Source organism: Electrophorus electricus, chromosome 4 (genome assembly GCF_041902795.1).
Source record: "Electrophorus electricus isolate QZ-2024a chromosome 4, ASM4190279v1, whole genome shotgun sequence".
NCBI classification, from domain to species: Eukaryota; Metazoa; Chordata; class Actinopteri; order Gymnotiformes; family Gymnotidae; genus Electrophorus; species Electrophorus electricus.
The window spans coordinates 31,196,410-31,217,645 of NC_137500.1; the positions used below are offsets into that span (position 1 = coordinate 31,196,410).

Consider the following 21,236-nt stretch of genomic DNA (forward strand, 5'->3'; position numbering starts at 1 on the left):
CAGCCTGGGGATTTGTATCATGTTCAGCCTTTGCTTTACGTTCATGTCCTCTTCCTCCTGCCCTGCGAGAGCTGCAGACCCTGGTTAACCACTCTCCAGGCCTCAGTCTGCTCCCACATACTGAAGTGCTGAACAAGAAGAAGAAGAGGATGATGATGATGACCAATAAAATAACCAGATCATAACTCTGAACACTAAAGTGTTATGAAAGGGAGTTGGGGGTACTTAAATGACCTGTGTGTATGCTTTTGTGTTTTAAATAGAATTTAAATTGTGAAAAAGTAGTGTGGTTAATATACCAGTTAAAGGCATCCATGTAAAATGGTTAAATTAAAAGAAAATACAAGTTCTACCATATTAATCACAATTTTTGATCAGAATATGACATACTGTTCCATATCACATAATATAGTTTTGCGTTTTGTCATTGTACCTGGATCTGTTGTTTTCAGTGGCAGGGACTGAAAGACCTTTAACATTCTCCTTATCATACATGCTAACCTAATGCATTCACACTATTAATATACTGTATTAAATATGCAAAACATCACAGGAGGCATATTACAATTTTATCTTATTATATGGGATTAATGCATTTGTATGTGTTCTTTGCATGAAAATGTATTTGGATGATTTTACTGTTTCTCAGTTCAGGGAGATAGTTGAAGACTTGAAGGTCAAAATGTGGGCAAAAGTCACCCAAAAGGGGGGTTGCCAGACACTATTGGTTTAAAGTGACAGATGAGATCATTTTGTCATTCTGTTCAATCCTGCTTGTATACAGCCAATTAAGGCAATTAAAGGGAGTCAGATTATTTTGTTCTCTCACTTAGTTTTGAGGGACTTTATAGGCTTTTAACTCGCTTGCATTTAGCACCCTGACAATTCTCCACAAGGAACCTGGCATAAGTCAACCCCAAGCAAATTATGTGTATGTAAAGTAAAAACCCCAAAGTAAAAGCCCCTACTTAAACACACACGGGATACTTTCCATGCTGGCGGCACAGCAGTATGACAGCAACTGTTTGCTGATGGAAACATTACCCAAAAATGCCCCCAAATGCAAAAGGCTAGTGGTGTGGGTGTGGGGGTGTGTGTGTTTGGTGCTTCACATCAGTGATGCAAAGTGCCTTGGTTTTTCACCAAATGACTTGGATCCTGTTATGAATATAATTTTGCTGACACAGTGTGCAGAGCAATTCAATTCCCATGCTTGGCTGAGTTTTTCTGTCTTTGCCAAGGTCTTCAGTGCACCTTGGTGTAGGTGGCCAGGAAGGTGCCAATGTTCTATAGATATATGTGTCATTTTATGAGTCTTTCACCTTATGAGCATTCCATTAATAAAGCCTCTTGTTCTTAGAAACAATAATTATTCATCATCAATGCCTAATAATCTATCAGAGGTGCACATCACTTATCTAATTCACTGATTGAACCTGCTTTTTCCCCGCTTTACCTCAGATTCGAACTTGCCTGGAAGTCTTTCTGTTTTTTTTCATCAAACCCAACTCCCACCCCGAGATATGCATTTTCAATAAGCAATCAATCAAACTTTGTCTTCATTTAATGGAGCTTTTCTGTTTGACCTTTCTCACTTATGCTTACATGTGCATTTTAATTCTTCAGGCCATTACACTGCTTGGCATGGCTTGTGTCAGCAGGTAGATCGTTAGACTCAGTAACCCAAGTATCAGTTCAGCCAAGACTCCTGTACATTTGATAAATAGTGCAGATCCCAGCTGTGTGTGTTGAATGTGTTTTGTGGAGAGGAGTACCATAAAGTGTTCTCTCTCTCTCTCTCTCTCTCTCTCTCTCTCTGTCTCAATGTATCTGAATGCTCAGATACAAAAAAATGAATGAAAGAATGTGGAGTGTTTTTGTTTATTTGTTTGGTTGGTTGTTGTTGTTTTTTTAGCAGATGCCAAATATTCTCAGTTTCTGTACTGTTCTTTTCCTGGGCACCGTGTGCCGCTCAGTGCTCACGTCTTGGAAGAAAGCTCTCGCTTAATTTTGCCCGGAGTGACACATGGTGAGGTCTGACTTGCATTTGGCATTTTCAAACTTGTATAGACTGAGTGGCCGTCACATCAGCAGCTGTGACGCGAGTCGTGCTTTCATCGCTGCTGATCCAGTTTCCAGGGAAGCAGTGTGTCGCTGAAAAAGGGAAAAAAACCAACAAAGTAGCAGGTCGGACATTTGTGTTAAAGCAGAAAGTGCAGACCTGTGGCCACCATGTTGCATCTCACCGACGTCTGCCCTTCACGCTTTGGTCTCCGCTTCTGTCCATGGTTCCTTGTCCAACCACCTCCGACTGTCTGTTGGGTCCCTCGCCGCTGTGACTACAACTTTAGTGCTCTTCATTCCTCCCTTGCTGTTCCCCTCTCCAGGGGCTTCCACTCAGCAAATGATCTCATCTCCGATTAGCCTCTTTAATTCCTCTGCACTGGAGTACGTCTGAGGGTGTAACATAGCTGCCTTCATGGGATTTGGGGCGTGGATATGTGTGGACACGTGTGCCTGCGTTCCAGAAACTCTCTCAAATGCTTACTCCATAAACACATATGCTAGGTTTACGTTCTGGGGTGGGTGTTTAGGGAGTTTCTGGCATGTCCTGTTCCTAGGCAAGTGCAGCAGTTCTCTGATCAGGCTGGTCCATACTCGGGAGTCACAAGTAGCCACGGAGGGTCAGTTGTAATTCCGCTCTAAGAGACACAGAGTGCAGCATGTATGTTGAGGTACAGGCCTAATGCATCTGTACATCAATTTGTAATTTACAAATGATGAGAACTACACAGTTTTAATTCCAGTTTTCTAGGCTGTGATTTTCTATAGAAATGCTCCTATGTATGTCTGTACCCAGGTGTAATCAGAAATGTGTTTGTAGGCCACGATTTCAGGCTGAAGGATGTAGGATGTAGGAATCAGGCCTGTTTGGCTGCCTCAGGCCAACCTGACACCGCGTTTCCTGCTCAACATGCACTGCCGTGCCAGCAGCTGAGCTCTCGACGTTAAGACATTCACGCGATTTTCGGGGCTTAGGTGGAGAATTTTCCATGCAGGAAGCAAAATCTGAGCGGCAAATTTTCACTCGCATTCTTCCACGTGTCCGTGGTTTCAGCGAGCTGTTTCGAGCTTGTTGTTATTGGGGTAATGGGTACGACATCATATCGCCATTTATTTCCATCCACAGAAAAGGGCTACGAAAATATTTATGGCATCTGTTCATCTAATGGAGCAGACAGATATACACATGTAAGGTGCTGCAAAAAAAAAAAAAAGTGACCATGATTTGCTTGGAATTACTCATCCTTCTGTCTTTTGCTTTCTCTCTGGAGTGTTCTCCTTCCTCCACCCCTGCATCCACCCACTCCTTGGTTTCCTTTCTCTGCAGTGCCCCCTCCTCCACCATCATCACCGGCATGCTGAACAATGTCACTCACTGTGGATGCGCGCATCAAAGTGATGGACACTGGCATTTCCAGTTGTCAGGCAGAGGTGGAGTCCTCTTAATCTCCTCATTATTTAAAAAAAAAATGTTGTCCATTTAACCTTTTGTCTGCTTTTAATTGGATTGCTTCACTCATTGTACCAGCAGGAAATGTCAGAGCTTGACCTATCGGGCTACTCTGCTGTTCATCGGCAGTCATTGTCATTAGTGGATTGTGTGTCTCAAGAACCCAAGAGCTTTCAGAGTGAAGTAATGGTGTTTGTTCACAATAGCCGATCCTGTCCAGTCTTTTTAACTCATGATTATTGACAAAAAACAAAAAAGCTTAAGAATTAATCTGCTTTTATGTCAATTTCTATTTTTTTAAAGAAAAGGACACATACTTGCCTTGCAGCGTGATCTTACATGTTCTAATTGTGTGTTTACCTCCCTTAATCGGAGGACATTTTGTGGGCCCTTGGACACGGCCAGGATTGGGAGGAGTGTGAGAAGGCCTGTCAATTGTTCTTTGAGCTTATTGCACTTGCAGATTCTATTTGCCAACCTTCTTTCCTGAATATGTAATCAGAGAGTTTTTGCTGGACTTTGTCTTCCAATCAGTAGCCAGTCTGTGCACTTACTGTCCTGCATTCAGCTCTGATTGTGCAAGGTCTGCTGACTCAGGCACACACAGCAGGCCCAGTGATGAGCTGTGTCAGTGTAGACCTTTGCTTTGAGCCACCTGAGAGCACTTCTGGGCGTTTCTCAGCTAAATTCTTAATAGTCAGATTCTTCACTAATGCTGACCAGGTGCGTGGAATGTTATTGTCGTGTTTTAGTGAGACTCCTGAGGTACAGAATGCATAGTTTTGTGGTACAGCACTTTAAGAAATGGGAAAGTACTTGGCAAACCTTTGAACACCTCCTCTCTCTCTCTCTCTCTCTCTCTCTCTCTCTCTCTCTGTCTGTCTGTCTGTCTCCATCTCCACAGCTGTTCACACAAAACTGAGGGGGCGAGATGATAGAGAGAAAAAAAGCCTGTCTTAGAAAAGTGCCTTAGAAAAACAAAGCAAGCAGAATGCACTGAAATCTCCACTGTCACCTCAAAGCCAAGACTAACATGGTACCGCCCAGACCAATTGGGTGCTGCGTGGACATAGAGAGAGGCTGGGACTTTTCCATGCTGTTTGTAAATGGAGGTCTGTTTGCTGTTCTCTCTCTCTCGCTCACATTGTAAGGCCGCCTGGGGCAGCACATTTGAAGGTGTCGAGTAAGGAACAGGTGTTGGGTTTTTACTAAGGCACAGCATGGTTCACTATCTAAATCCACTGTAGCTGAACTTTTGCAGCTGTAGTGGAAACTCAAGCTTGTTCACCCCTGCACTGGGAAGTCTGTTTTATTCCACGTGTCAGGGGAATCCCCCCCCCCACCCCCACACACACCTTTTTCTCAGTTACCACACTTTTCATCCCTAAGACATGCTAAGTCTCCCCAGAATCATGAGACAGTTCCTCGCTGCTCAATAAGATAGGAACATGTTCTGTAGCATTGCACAGCGCTGGAGGATCACTGGGGTGACACTCATCTGGCATTGCGTTTATTGCTGTGTAAAGAATCATGGGCCATAGTTGGGTTTCCAACAGTTCTGTCAGCTCTGACAGTAAAAGGATCCAAACATTTAGTGCTGTTTCTCTTGCTCTGTTTTCTGTTGCTCTAATGTTTTAGATTCTTCTCTCATTCTAAGCTTCCTTAAACTAACTAAAAAGCAAACCCTGAAGACCATCAAAGTCTTTAACCTTCTAAGTGCTCTCTCTCTCTCTCTCTCTCGTTCATAAACCCATCACCCCTTCTAACGACACGGCTGTACGCATCCCCATCTGGCCAACAGCTGTAAACTATTAGGCCCTGTTGGAACTTCCTCCCCACTATCCTCTCTCTCTCTCGCTCTCGCTCTCTCACACCCCCTTTTCACTCTCTCACTGAGCGCATAGCTCGTCTCACCCTCTCTCTTCTTCATCTGTGGGCTCCTGAGAAAGCAGTTTTTCTTTTTTGGCTCAGCTCAACCGAGGGTACGTCCTGGTGTTTTGGAATCGTCTCGTTAGTCGTTGGGTAAGAAGGTTGGCCTTTTTTCTTTTTTTGTGGACTGCCTGAAAGGTAGGACAGCAGGCTGTTGGAAGATGGCTAATGCTGGACCTAATGTGAAATCACCACTGCTCCGTGCAAGGAATGTAGGCTGCATTCACAAACAGTTTGCTATGTGATGTTTACAGCACAGTGAGCTGAAGTCCAGAGATTGGCCGTGTGCACGCATGTCAGTGTATGTATGTTTCCTGATTTGTTGTGTGGGTTTTTTTTTTTTTTGGTTTGCTTATTTTTTTTAGTGCTGGAATTGTAAGATTACATATGGATCAGATCAGCACATTAATTTACTTATGTTCTGGTTTTAACATTTTTCAGGACTTTGGGATTTGTTACTTTTCCACTTTAGTTACACTCTTGGAGTTGTGTACCTTAACTGCCTGTATCCAACTGGAGAATTTTGCATATCTACTTGGATAACAAAACCTCTCTGGGTATATTATTAAAGAACTGATGAGTCTTTCAGCTCCATCAAGTCAGCGGTGAAAGGTTTGGGGTTTTTTATCCTCAGGGCTGTTATCTGAACCCTTTGCCTGAATGGTTTGTCCTGTAATGTATGCATTTCCTGAGACAGTTCCTTTGTCAATTTGTGTTTCGTGCACAGCTTTGTCATAGGTGCTCTTACGGAAGGGCTTTTGGTGTCCGATTTAGTCTCTCTTCGTGACGTACTTTTTGATTTCAGCCCAGGACTGATTCATAGCTGCACCACATGGGTTGTGTGGCTGCAGCCAGTGCCAATCCAGATGTCTCTGTCCCTTCTCCCTGTATCAGTTAGATGTGCTCTAGTGGCCCGGTGGAAGGCTTAAAGCTCTCTGTGAGCCTGACTCATTCAATAAAGAAGGCATGCATGGCTGCTGACAGTCCCAGTGACGGGCAGCCCATCCCACGTGTCAGCCCAGATATAAACCTGATAATGTTTCCTGACAGGAAAATTGGGCTTTAGTGGACGTTGCAGTTCTCATTACACAATCCTTCCTTGCGAGAAATCTTCAGTACACATTTGTGAATGGTAATCTCCCAGGAATCTTTTGCCATGTACAGGTACAAAATGGCCTGTATTCAGGGCTTTGACCTTTCGTCCCATCACAATTATGCATCAGTAATGATTGCTGCAATCGACTGGTCGTCCTGTTTTCTGTTATTGCAACACTTTCTAAGTCTTGCATCGTAAACGCACCTGTTCAATCAAAGATGGCCACCATCCTTGTCCGTCTGGCTTGGCATTGCTCTCTCTGTGACAGCTCATATACAAGACACACACTACAGGTCTCATAGTTGTGCTCCTCATTTTTAGTACCTGGTCTGATGTGTTTGGCAAGCACTGATGAGTTTTCTCTGTACTGCGTTCCCTCAGCAGACACCAAAAAAGTTCCGCCCAGCTCCATCACGTTTGGCTTCTTTCCCAGAAATGGCATTTCCACGGTAATGCTGCTGAGTCACTCCCTGTCAACTAGTCAGCTAAGCCTCGTCGTCACGTCAGCGTACTCATGGTGGTTCTACTTGAAGTCCAGCAAAATGCAGCCTTTTAACTGTAAGCTCAGTTCAAATTGCCTTAAGGCCAAAATGGACTAAATGTTCAACATACTTTATGCCCCATCGAAGAACTGTTGATATGAATACAAATGTGAATTAAAAAAAAAATAATTTTTTTTGTTTCCTCTGTAACAAGAAGCATTTGACTTTGGCAAAGTCTTGCTTCCCATTGCCCACTTCTAGACCAATAATTGACTCCTTTTTTTGTGCCACATCAACTGTTGAGCATTGGCTATCAATTTTCTTTTAAGATGGACACATTAAAACAGACTGAAGTGGAGGAGAGGCAGTTCACAGTGTTGTGCTAATAGAGGCGTTTTGCGCTGCAGCTGTAGCAGACACAGCACAACTCAAAATGTCTTCAGCTCTCTTGATGCTGAAAAGCACTCCAAAGGGCCACGGCGCATCGTGATTACTGACGGCTCCACATCATCCTTAATAATGAATTCTTGGTACTTGAAACAGCACAATGTTATATAGCTTTTGGAGTTATTTTTCAAGGATTGGTTTCCATGAAATGCAAATGTAAATTGGGGATTGGTTAGCTCATCTCATTATCTTTATTTGCTATATTGTTATTTTATAAGCATTAAGGACTCTCTTTGGGTTTCTTTTTATTTGCCCTATTCTAAATACTTCTCCCCCCCTGTAACTGTCCTTGTTTATGTGGTAGGAGTGAGATTTGTACTCAGCTTTTATGAAAGTGGTTGGGTGCTTTTGGTCTTTTGTAACTAAAACACACATTCTGTCTTGTTTTAATTGTGCTCTTCAGAATACTATAATTTACTGGTTCTCTGTGGTGGAACGTCACAACCTTTGAGTAAACCGCAGCCAGCCAACATTTACAGATCTTCTGTTTATTTTGAAAGCTTTTATGTGATGTGCTAATTACATGAACATGCCTCAAAGCCAAGGGCACAGTGAGTTGGGGGTTTTTTTGGGGTTTTTTTCTTTCTCTACATTTTCTCCGTCCTGTCTTCTTAAATTAACTTAAAAATCCTTGTCTCCTTGATGATTTGTGAGCATTGCAGGGCTGTTAGCTAATGGATTTTTCATTGGTTGGTTATTAGAATTGGTAATGGTTGAACAATAACCTGATTTGGAATCAGATTCTGTGTTCCTTAATATAGCACATACTATTTTCGGTCAGTGTTAATTTTAGCTTGGTCCATTCAGCAAAGATATCCTGTTTAGCCTAACAGTGCTGTGTAAAACAGGTATTTAGCAGGTATCTGCTGCTGAGCAGAGGAAGACGTGCAGGTTCCCCATGAGTCTCGGTTTCTCTCGGGGCTTGCGTTGTGCTGTAACAGGAACATTCCCTGAAATCTCTGCCCTTGGCTTAGTCTTTAGGGATCTCCTATGTGATGCTGATTTGAATTGAACTGGCTAGGTTAAGGTGGTATCATGTACAGATGCATCTCAATAAATTAGAATATCATTGAAAAGTTGATGTCAGTAATTCAATTCAAAAAGTGAAACTCGTATGTTTATATAGATTCATTACACGCAGGGTGATTTCAAGTGTTTATTTCTTTTAATGTTCATGATTATGGCCTACAGCCGACGAAAACCCAAAAGTCACTATCTCAGAAAATTAGAATATTGTGAAAAAGTTCAATATTGTAGACTCATGGTCTCACAATCTAATCAGCTAATCAACGCAAAACACCTGCAAAGTTTTCCTAAGCCTTTAAATGGTCCCTCAGTCTGGTTCAGTAGGCTACACAATCATGGGGAAGACTGCTGACTTGACAGTTGTCCAGAAGGTTGTTATTGAAACCCTCCACAAGGACCCTAAGCCACAAAAGGTCATTGCTGTATCCAAGCATATAAATGGAAAGTTGAGTGGAAGGAAAAAGTGTGGTAGAAAAAAGTGCACAAGCAACAGGGATAACCGCAGCCTTTACAGGATTGTCAAGAAAAGGCGATTCAAGAATTTGGGGGAGATTCACAAGGAGTGGACTCTTGCTGGAGTCAGTGCTTCAAGAGCCACCACACACAGACGTATCCAGGACGTGGCCTACGACTGTCGCTTTCCTTGTGTCAAGCCACTCCTGACCCAGAGACAACATCAGAAGCATCTTACCTGGGCCAAGGAGAAAAAAGACTGGACTGTAGCTCAGTGGTCCAAAGTCCTGTTTTCAGATGAAGGTAAATATTGCATTTCATTTGGAAATCAAGGACCCATACTCTGGAGGAAGAGTGGAGAGGCACACAATCCAAGCTGCTTGAGGTCTAGTGTGAAGTTTCCTCAATCAGTGATGGTTTGGGGAGCCATGTCATCTGCTGGAGTTGGTCCACTGTGTTATATCAAGTCCAAAGTCAGCACAGCCGTCTACCCGGACATTTTAGAGCACTTCATGCATCCCTCTGCTGATGAGCTTTATGGAAATGCGGATTTCATTTTCCAGCAGGACTTGGCACCTGCCCATGCTGCCAAAAGTACCAATACCTGGTTTAATAACCACAGTATCACTATGTTTGGCCAGCAAACTCACCTGACCTAAACCCCATAGGGAATCTATGAGGTATTGTCAAGAGGAAGATGAGACACCAGACCCAACAATGCAGATGAGATGAAGGCTGCTATCAAAACAACCTGGGCTTCCATAACACCTCAACAGTGCCACAGGCTGATGCCATGCCGCATTGATGCAGTAATTCATGCAAAAGGAGCCCCGACCAAGTATTGAGTGCATATACTGTACGTACTTTTCAGTAGGCCAACATTTGTGTATTAATCATTTTTTGAATTGGTCTTATATAATATTCCAATTTTCTGAGATACTGACTTTAGGGTTTTCATTGGCCATAGGCCATAATCATCAACATTAAAAGAAATAAATGCTTGAAATAGATCACTCTGTGTGTAATGAATCTATATAATATACGAGTTTAACTTTTTGAATTGAATTATTGATATAAATTATCTTTTTGATGATATTCTAATTTATTGAGATGCACCTGTATGTAAGTGGATTCATGGCTGTTCAAGGTCAGTGGATGAAATGAAAGAGCGAAGTGTCCACGTAGCTGTGGTGTAAAAGAACACTGTTGTGGTGTCTTCTGAATGCAAAGCTGAAGTGCTGGTGTAAAAACACCAAAGAAGGTGTTGATGTGTGTACTGCTAAATTATTGTGAAGTCTGCCAGGTCTTCCAGAGGAACAGGATGTTTTGGACAGATGCCCTTCATCAGCTGTGCAAGCAAAGTGCTTCTTAAATATGTATGTATGTATGTATGTATGTATGTATGTATGTATGTATGTATGAGAAGCACTTTGCTTGCACAGCTGATGAAGGACCTATATGAGAGTGTGCACCAGTTCTTTTAGTGCAGACTTATAAACTTATAAAGACTTATAAATAGACCAGTGGCTAATATTATACTTAACCACTTCAGAATTCTCCAGGACCCTATACTAATCTCCTACAAAAACATCAGACATGCTCGTCAAGAGTGAGATAAATTCAGACAATAACTGTGGTACTATAGCCTGCAACTGCTCCTAGATGTGCTACATTCACAGCCACTAAAATAACCCACTCTTCAGATATTACTGTGGGAGTTTTCTACATATCTTGCAAGAAATACAGTAATCAGCTCTATATTGGAGAAACCAAGAGAAGGCTTGCTGATCGGTTTGCTAAACACCTTCAGACCATCAAAATGAATGTCCTTTCCAGTGGCAACGCATTTTAAGACTTATAGACATTAATGACATTTCTGTTTGCATTGCCAGTTGTTGCTATGGCAGCAATGAAATTAGAAAATTCAAAGAAAAAGAACTGATCTACCATCTTGGAACTTTACAACAATGATTTAAAGATCTACTTTTTCATATAGAAACCAGCTCCTCCTCCTACTAATTCGGAAGCACTTTGTTTGACCACTGATGAAGGGCCGCTGCCAGAAATGTCCTTTTTTTTTTCCTGGAAACCTTGTGTACTTCACTACAGTTTTGAATATCTCCACCTCTCTTACTGCACTACACTTGTTACTCACCTGGAATCTGATTTTATATAATGTAAAATAAAGTAATTTAAAATGTAATATAAAAAAAATAAAAAGTTCATATAATATTAAATCAGGACTAAAAGAGTTACTGCACTAATAAATTCTGTCTTTGCAGGGTCAGTTTAAATGTCTCTTAAATTAATAGTTTTGGCTTTGTGAGCAGAGAGCTGAGGTACAGTAATGTGTTGTGGGATTAAATTAAGCAATTTTAATTAAAGTTTAACTTGCACATTGCCTGTGGGTCCCAACAGGCTGTGAAGGATATTTTAACGCAAATTTAATCTGTCAAAACAGGACTTTCAGGCGTCGATTTCTTGTGTAGTGAAGACAAAGGAAAATGAGTGGTGAACTCCCTTTGAACCCCATCTAAGACATTTTAAGATAGAGTTCTATGAAGTGAGTCAATAACTTGAGAAAGAAAGCTATCATTCTGTATGCAGCATTGAGCCAAAGAGAAAAGATCTGAATCCATGAGTATATTTTGTTGCCAGCATATTGCATCTTGGTTTCTTTTTGTGTGAAGATAACAGGCCTGTCTATGAAACAGTATGCATTTGACACATATTTCATACAGCGTTTAAGTAATTGGTCATTCCTAATAGGTCGTTATATATTGGGGGGGGGGGGGGGGACCTATTGCTATAATTTCTTGATGTTACATTCTGAATAATTTATAATTTCTTACTGGTTGTCTTTCAAACATAAAGCTAGTTCTTACTTTTAAAATGTATCTTGGAGTATCTGGACACATCATTCGGTTTTGTATTGTAGATGCCATTTCAAGCAGGGTGTTATCTCTATCTCTTTAAGACATCATAACATTTGTACTCTTTCTCGTGCTGACTCTTCAGTGCCTTTCCTCTTTCCTGCAGGTTAGAGTGGCACATCCTGGTATCTGAGCTCAAGAACTTTTCAGCATGAGTCGGGCATTTATCAGGAAGAAAGGTGAGTGCATGTGTTCAGTCTCTTTGGTCCCTCATTTCTACTCCTTTCACTCTGTCATTGCATCTCTGAATGTCAGGAGGACCTGCACGAACTGCCATGAAGATGCCAAAACCCACCCTAGAAAAATGTCATGTTGCATGCATGCACACACACACACACACACACTCACACTCACTCATATATTCTCTCTCTCTCTCTCTCTCTCTCTCTCTCATATATGTTTGTGTGTGTGCTCTCTGTCTCTGAATCCATCACCCTTTGGGGAGGGAAGTGGGTCAGTTTGACATGTCTGCACATGGGCTTGTTCCTCTCTAACAAATGAATGAATGGATTTTTAAATTAAACAGCTCAATTGCTTTCTGGCCCATGCTTGGGTCTCAGGTCACCACAGAACTGCTAATATTGCTGTCAGATTTTTTACTTGTTGTTTGTTTGTTTGTTTGTTTGTTTTTACATTGTCCTACATGTTTTGATGAAACAAAAGTCTGTCAATGGGACCCCTGTCCTCTAGCAGTTCACACCTCAAGATCCTTCTTCCCATGAATCTGAATGAATTTCTCATTGCAGTACACATCTAATATTTTTCATCCTGATCTTTGAACACATTTTTGTACATTTGCAAAACCAGAAAAAATAATGGTATTAACCCCCGCTTATTAGCCCCACCCTGCAGTGAAGCTCTGCTAAGACACGTTAACCTTGCGCCTTGCATAGATATCACTGCGGTCTTATATGCCTGCAAGGCAGCTACACACAGAGTACAATACCAGGAAAGCCATCAGGCTCGGGGGGGCCCATTCAACGAAGGACAAAGGTCCAAACAGTCGTCATATGACGCCACCAGAGCTGACATTTACCAAGAGAAGCGCATCGTTCTGTGGCCACGCATTCATTTGCACGTGCTGGCATGTGGGAGATAATGAGCAGGAGTTGTAATAAGGACCAAGCTGGAGGAGGTCGATGTGGTAATGTGGTGATGTTTTATCTGCATGCGTAACGCCTGTGGAGTCATCACATGGCTCATAGAGAGGAGGGAATGAAGTAGAGAGCTGGAAGCAACCATAGAAGGTTTGTGCCTTCTTTCTGCAGAATTAGCAATAAGAATATTAATGAGTTAAGCAGGAATGTCAAGATTAGCAGATTTGAAGACCAAACATTGAAAACATGATTCACGTTGCCTTACCATTTAATGATCTCATGAAGTCATGGAATTTGAACATGTTAATTATTGACAGGAAAGACATTTTTGATGATGTGAGCAAAAGTCAGAATCAACAGAGTGCAAAGGCAACCCATGTCTGCATGAGAGACTTTCTGTATTGTTCCTTTTCTATGGAGAATGACGACAACAAAGAGTTGAGTACAGAAAGAACTGGAGCGAGTCTCCAAATGCAGCGTTCCTTTCATGAGAACTCACTGACTGCAGCAGTTCTGGTAAACGCCTTTGCAGTTGCCAGGAGTGATGATTTTGGGCTCCAGCGGGACCAAAAGAATTGTTGTGCAGTGATGCGCCGTAAACCTCAACATTTCTGGGCTTCCATGTAAGCACCTCCAGTTCAGAGACATTTGTGTTGTGATTTACTTTGTTCTTCAGATGGATTTGTTTAGACATGGTATCTGGTTATGCAAACCTGCTAGAATCAAAAGTCCCTGAAAAATTATTCTTAATAATACTTTTAATGTGAGTTCATTTAATTTCTTCTACATTTTGAGCCCTGGTTTGTCTCACAGGGCCTGATTAAATTTAGAAAATCTTCTGATTTCTATGGAAATTTAGCTATTTAGTGGTACTAAAGGGTTGAGCAGGTTTAATTGTTGTTTATCTGTTAGATAGCAGCTCCTGCAGAGAGAAACTGCTTGTCTGGTCACAAAGGAATAATTGGCCCCAATGCCACCAGAAAAATAGCATACAATAACTGTGCATCCAATTACCAGACACAGAACATTAAATAGCTGCACTGCCTGTGATTTAGAGCATAATAAAAGCTAGTTTACAGCTAGCAGAGACAGTGTGAAAATTTCTGAACATGCTTGAATGTTAGTAATTTGTGTGGTCAATAATATGTTTGTGTTTTCTTGGGTTTATACAAAAGTAAATATTATTTTGGGCCAGAGTGGTCCAATTATTGCCAATATGCTGTTTACAATACTCATCACAATTACCCTATGAATAATCTCTGGATTATAGATGGCTTTTGATTAAACCATCATCATCATCATCATCATATAATCTGGCAACTCATTTGGTAATAAGAAGTACATTTATAGCACCCTTAAAACCACAAACTGCAAATGTTCCTATTCAGTGATGTATCTTAAGATGTTATGCATATAATAACAAGGGTCTCAGATATGTAGTCGCATGGCACCATTGTGATAGATTTAAAAGATTTTAAAGTGCCTTTTCGGCTATCTCTCTAAAGGGAAACGCTGTGTCCTGCAGTGATCCTTATCAGAACCTGCTCACCAAAACTATGGCAATGAATCATTTTGAAGTTTATCATAATCCTGGCATGATATTTCTGTTATTCAGACCTTCAGGGAACAGACAGAAGCACTGATCTGGAAAAAGAGGTGCAGGCTCTTTAATTTCTCCAGTTATCTGTTTTCTATTGCAGTGATTTGCTACTGTTTGGCTTTGGCAAAACGATAAGCCCAGAATAAGGATGGAATAATGACTTTATAATGATTGACTCAGTGAAATCTCAGTAAATCAGTGATTGTGTTGCTTTATGTAGAGATGAGCTCAGGTGACCTTATATCCGATGCTAACTAAATATTGGGCCATTAAGTTAATTTGCCATCTTCTCTTTATAGAGTTGGTTTCTACCAAAAAAGAAAAATGCTGCAAAGATTGTTTCTATTTGTGTCATCTCTTTGTGTTTATGTAAATGTGCGAACAGCTTTATAAAGGCCAAAGCTTAAATGTCATAGCAACACTTTGCTGTTGGGGGACTGTTTGTAACCTGTGGCATTTGCACTCGTGGTGTTTTTTCCCCTTTCATCTTCGTCGTTGTCTTCCTAAGCTTCTTAGTTTCCTTCTCCACTGTTTCTGTGTGTAGCACACTGGGGTAGACTTTCAGATGCAGCGAGGTTGCGTTTGTTAATCTTAATATGAGATCAGTACTCTGGGCATGCACCAGCACACAGACATGGGGAAATGTTCCAGTAACACATGTGCTCTTCCTTTGACCTAGGAATGCTAAGCCAGATTTGTGTGCCATGCGCAAAGTAGCTGAGGCAAAGTTCCATGTCTGTTGGCCCTGCTGGGTGTTTACCAGGCAGCGATTGAGACAGGGTGATTTGTGATTGATCTAATTAAGGCCAAGACATTGTAAATTTGTTACATATAATACACAAACACAGACACACTAACCCTTACAGGTTACTTCAGCTGTATCTGCTCAGTCTGTTCATTGCAGTCTAATTTTCAATCTTTCAGAACAGAGCAAAGAAATGTTTCATAAAGGATTTCAATTAATTGATGAATACTGCATTTAAATAAAATTGATCACATCTTGCTTTAGATACTGGCAGAGTTCTCTGTAGACTGAAATGAAAGAAACCTCTGTGTAGTTTCACTTCCAGACAAATGGCAGATTGTTTACCGTGCTTACTTTTGCTTTTTTTTCCCCCTTGTTGCTTCAAGGTTAAATTGTCCAGAAAATGTTAAAGTATGTTGTTGGCCAGTAACTTTTCTTCAGAGAAGATACTACTTTATTTACAGAGCAATTTTAGTTGTACCCTGGGCTGCTTTGCCCAATTGTGGGTTTGATGTGTCTTCTGCTCATCACAGCCCATGCGTGGACACTTTCTGACAGCAGCCATGACAGCCCTCATATGCCCATGCTGCGTGCCGTGCCGGAACGCTCCTCCAGGCACAAGTGCAAACCCGTCAATCTGGAGCTTCGTGTCGGGGCAGCCCCCTTGCCGCTGTCATGTCACTGTGCCAGCCAAGCTTCTTCCCTGGACTCGTCTTTGAATCGTTCATCATGGTTATGAGCTGTCACGGAGACATGGGCACGGACACCTGACCCGTCCGCTACAGTCCCACGGGGAGCAGTCTGCCCCACCCCTCTCCTGCATCCTCTCCCCTGATTGAGCTGGGTACTCTCCTGGATGCATGCAGCAATATTTTTGATGGTGAAATTGTACGATGGATATCCATTGGAGGTTTTTCAAGTAAATGTTTACTTCAAAATTATTTGAGGTTATTTTAAAACAGTTGTTGAAGAAAACTAGGCAGGCACAGACCTTAAGTCTGTTAATTGCTGTGCATCCAGAGATGGGGCCACAGTGATCATCTGTAATAGATTACACTCCGCAAGAGTTTTCTGAAACCAGATTAAGCTGATTCAAGTTGTTTTAAAATTTGTTTTCCATAGAGTCTCTACTGGTAGTCACTGGAAAAATCATCTCATGAAAGACAGAACATTGTGCTAACACTGTATATCCAAAGGTATGTGGATATCGCTGTTAGCGTGTCGGCCACATCCATTTCTAATGTGTGAAAAAACAAGCATAGAGCCATCCACTTTCTGGAAAGAAATATTGACTACAGAATGGGCTGTACTGAAGAACTCAGTGACTTTAAATGTCATCGGATGCCACCTGTGCAGCGAGTCTGTTTGGGATAATTTATTACCTGCTAGATCTGCCCCTGTAAGTGCGATTATTGTGAAATAGAAGCAAATAGAAGCAACAATTCAGTCACAAATCAGTAAACCTCGCAAGCTACCAAAGCATGACCACCAAGTGCTGAAGCATGTAGAGTGTAAAATTTGCTGATCCTTTGTTTCATCACCCACTTCAGAGTTCTGTACTGCCTCTTAAAGCAACATACGCAGAAGAATTGTGACTTGGGAGTTTCATGAAATGGATTTCCATGGCCAAGTAGCTGCATACAAGCCTATCACTACATGCAATGCCCAACTTCAGCTGCAGTGATCTGAGTCATGATGCCACTGGAGTCTGGAGCAGTGCATATATGTTCTGCAGAGTGGTGAATTGCGCATCTCTAACTGGCAGTCTGATGGGCTTATCTAGGTTGGTGGATGCCGGAAGAATGCCACCTACTGGAATGCATGATCTCAAAAGCAACGTTTGGTGGAGGGGGGTTGCAGTAATGTTAATACTTACAAACATGTTTCAGACAATTATATATTTCCAGATTTGTGGCAGTGACCTGGGGATGGCCCTTTCTCGTTTCACCATGACTGTGCACAAAGCAAAGTCCATAAAGATGAGCTTAATAAAAATGGTTTAATGAGCTTGGTGTGTGGTAGAACTCCAGTAGACTGCACTGAGCCATGACGCTGACCCCACTGAACACTTTTGTAGAAGAATTGGAATGTCAATTGTAAGCCAGGCCTTTTCATACATCAGTGCCTGACCTCACAAACAGTCCTTTGACTGAATTGGCAAAATTTCGACAGAAACTCTAGTTTTGTGGAAAGCCTTCCCAGAAATGTGCAGGTTGCAAAGGGGGGAAGCCAACTCCATGCTTTTGCAAAGGGATTTTGAACAAGCTCATATAGGTGTGATGGCAAGGTGTCCACCTATTTCTGGGCAAGTAGTATATCTTGTATAATGTTGTGCGTTTTGAGTAAAGCACTGCATTTTAAGCCATTTTCACCATCACAGACAGAGTCATGAATGAAATCAATGCACTGATGGCTTATCCCAGGAGGCCGCAGTGTGGTGTCTGGCTGAGCAATGTGTGTGACTTCTTCAATCACAGCGGGCTGGCTCTCATTCACACTACATAAACATTCGCTGATGCCTCCAATTTCATTTAAAAGCATTTCATGCAAATATGTTGGCTTTGGCTGTTCTTTTGAGCACCCTATTCTCACGCCCCCTGTCTGTCTTGTGGTGCATGTCAGGACTAATTTGTTTTCATGGTCTTTTCCAGACTTGTGAATGAAATAAAAGTAATGAACATGTGTCTTGGGGAAGGATTCTATGGGAAATCACTGAACTATTCATATTTACCTTTATTATAGAGTTTAGCAAAAGTTTTTCAGGACTTTGAAGTGCATGAATTTTATGTGATTGCATACTGTCACTGACTCCAATAATACCTACATATATTATTGATGTTATCATTTGGTCTCATTAACTGAATTAAACAAACACAATAATCTGTCCTCCTGACCTTGTGTTGGAGATTGATCTGAATGCTCATTTGAAATCCTTCTTAATTTGCAGTGTATACTCTACCCAGCTTCCCCACTTAATTTTGTTCTGTCTTTTTATAGATAAATCATGGATGCACACTCCAGAGGCACTGGCAAAGCATTTTATAGCATACAATGCCAAGGTATGTATTATCAACCTCTGTGGAATGGTATGGCACCATTTCTATGAACAATTTATTTTTTTAATTAACATTAAAAGTGAAGTATTTCATGCATTTGACTTAGCCTGTACTTCATTTTAATTGTGAAGTGCAGCATGACTGCTGTTTTTTTATGAACTGTGCTTATGAAATGCAGGACCGCTTGTATGATTTCCTAACGCGTATCAGGTGTCGGGCCATGTAAGGTTAATGATGACACCAGAATAAGATCCAGAAACCACTGTAATAACACATATGTGTTTGCTATTTTTGCTTTGCTTTGGCAGAGCATTCAGCAAGTTTGATTTATATATTTTATGCCAGACACTTGCTAGAAGAAATGTCCAGTGCCAAGATCCTATCTGTAAAAAAACTGGCATTGTGTGTTAGATGATAATTGTAATGAAATGTCTGGTGCTGACATTCCACAAGAACCTAAAAATTGTGTTATTTGTTTTTCTGATTGGACGGTTTATTATCTGTTGAATGTCATATGTTTCATTTATGGATTATGGTTTATGGAAAATTACCTTAAGCATGAGAGAGGCACTTCAGATTAAACTTTTTTTTTTTTTAAATGTTAGTTTTGTACAGAATGTTAGCAGTTCACCTCTGTTATTATTATTATTTACATAGCACCTTTCTCATACTCAGGGATGCTTTACAGATATATAGTAGCTTTTACAATCACTCACTGAGAAGCAGCAGCCAATCTGAGCACAGCATACTCTCACTCAGAAACCACAGTCCCCTGGGACTGAGGGGGAGGAGTCTAAAGCCAGGACAGAGCACCAACTATCACTGGACATTATATATATACACACATAGATCCTATCCATACAGGACAAGTTTAGAGTATCCAATCATCCTAACCTCCATGTTTTTGGACTGTGGGAGGAAACTTGCACAGACACAGGGAGAACATGGAAACTCCACCGAGATAGAGACTCAAACCCAAGGCCCTAGTGCTGAGAGGCAAATGTACTAACCACCAAGCCACCATGCTGCCCAGTTGTTGTGAAAACAAGATGCATTGCTGATGGTAATGCACTAATCGTCCAGGGCAGTGTCATTATGTCTGCTGTTCGCTTTATGGCTATGGTGGCTCAGCAGTGAAACACCTGACTGTTATCACCTCTGTATCTGAGAAGAGGATCAAACAACAACACAAATAGCATCTGGTTTATTTTTTAAGACCAGGGACCCAGTCAGACAGGCTGAGTGAAGGGATCGATGCACTCAGGTTTTCACAGCAAGATACAAGCTTTCTCTTTTTTTCCCCAACCAAACAAGGGGTTTGTTTGTGCCTCTTTCCTTTGCTATTCCTCGCAAGCTCTTTCATACACACTGTCAGTTCTGTTGTTTTCTGCTCCATTACACGAAGGTCTTGCGTGCCTTCATGGGTGGAGAGACTTTCCACTCCCATCTAGCCATTCTGCCATGACTCACTGAAGCCCAAAAAGGGAAAATGTAGTTAGATTGTCTCCACTGCTGAAGCTCCTCTCTTGTCACCTTGCTTGAGGGCCAGACTGGGACAGACTGATGGACTGGGATAGATTGGAAAATGAGACGGGGGTTTAGAGGAGGAGAAATGCTCTGGTGGAGAGGCTGTTAAGTGAATATGGTTCGGGGGTGGGGCCTCTGCAGCCGAGACCCTCCCCACACTCTGCCCACTGCAGCGCGTTGCTCGCTGCCGTCTTGGTGGCATTCGCCATGGTCAGCTTGACTTTGTGCGTGGACACCATCCATCATCAGAGCACCCAGGCTCCAGACACATTTTAACAAGGCTTGCTTGCTTTGTTCTGGATTAATGACTATTGTTTTCTCATAGTAGACTAACCTTCACAGTAGGTCATTAAAATCAGCCTTGCTTCTAGCTAAGTGGGTGATAATTAAGTGTACTTTTTACTTGATGATTTATTGAATTATTGTGATTTTATGCATTGGAAACTGAGCAGTTTTATGAAGCCCACATCTTTAGGGTTGCTGTTGGCTTTGGTTTGAGTGAGGAATCATGTTGAAACATTTCTGGAGCGACTTGGTTAAATGCTTTCCTGGTTCATGCTTATCTTAAGAGCACAACAGCGGCACACAGTGGCCAGTGGGGTAAGCTGCAACTTCTGAAACAGACAGTTAAACATAGCCTGCAACGCTTTGGCAGCACCCTGTCATGTTTGTTTTCCTTCACGAAGGAGGACTGCTTAGGTGGTAAGAAGATAGCATGTGGGCTGAAATGAAAACAGACCGCAGGTGCATAGGAACATCGCACAATATCTGAGGTTCATTATCAGTGAAACTCCTACATGGGCAGAAGAGCGGCAATTCCAAGTGATGGCAGCCTAATCTGAGGGAGTGTGTTGAGAAATCTGGCTGACTTCATTTAGCCTAACGCTGTTTGTCTGCACAGATGCATGACCACATGGAGCAGCTAAATGCCCATCTGTTAGACGCTAGCTGCAGCACTGCCCTTTCTATCGCTTTCATGTGTTTTGTAAAGTCACAGTAAGCTGCACAATAGGCTGTTTGATGGTTCATCATTCTCTGATGCCTAATTATCAAAGGGTTTTTAAAAGCTTTTTTAAATAAAAATTTAAAATTGTCATTCTGCTCAAAAAACATCAGGCAGATGTGCACAATAGTACCTGAAATGGTACATGATGTACATGTATGTTGTTTATATGTTTTGCTTGTTTGTGGTGTGCGCGTGTGTGTGTGCATGCGCGCGTGTGCGTGTGCGCGCGTGCGTGTGTGTTTCATCTCAGTTTCTGGGAAGCACTGAGGTTGATCAGCCCAAAGGAACAGAGGTGGTGAGAGATGCGGTCCGAAAACTCAAGGTC

The 21,236-nt window shown here is 41.7% G+C and overlaps 1 protein-coding gene across 10 annotated transcripts in view; it reads left to right on the forward strand.

Annotated features, from left to right (window-relative positions):
• Positions 1–21,236, forward strand: part of gulp1a (GULP PTB domain containing engulfment adaptor 1a) — a 54,327-nt gene that overhangs the window by 25,195 nt on the left and 7,896 nt on the right. For 6 of the 10 annotated variants that reach the window (XM_027021909.3, XM_035523900.2, XM_027021947.3 and 3 more), the window contains 3 exons: positions 11,987–12,059; positions 18,320–18,381; positions 21,162–21,233. In XM_027021909.3, coding sequence (XP_026877710.1) covers positions 12,032–12,059; positions 18,320–18,381; positions 21,162–21,233 — 162 coding nt within the window. In that variant the 5' untranslated portion in view covers positions 11,987–12,031. Of the gene's footprint in view, positions 1–5,383; positions 5,582–5,606; positions 5,745–11,986; positions 12,060–18,319; positions 18,382–21,161; positions 21,234–21,236 lie in introns of those variants that run through there. The other 4 variants (XM_035523901.2, XM_027021931.3, XM_027021925.3 and 1 more) reach the window with 4 other exon arrangements.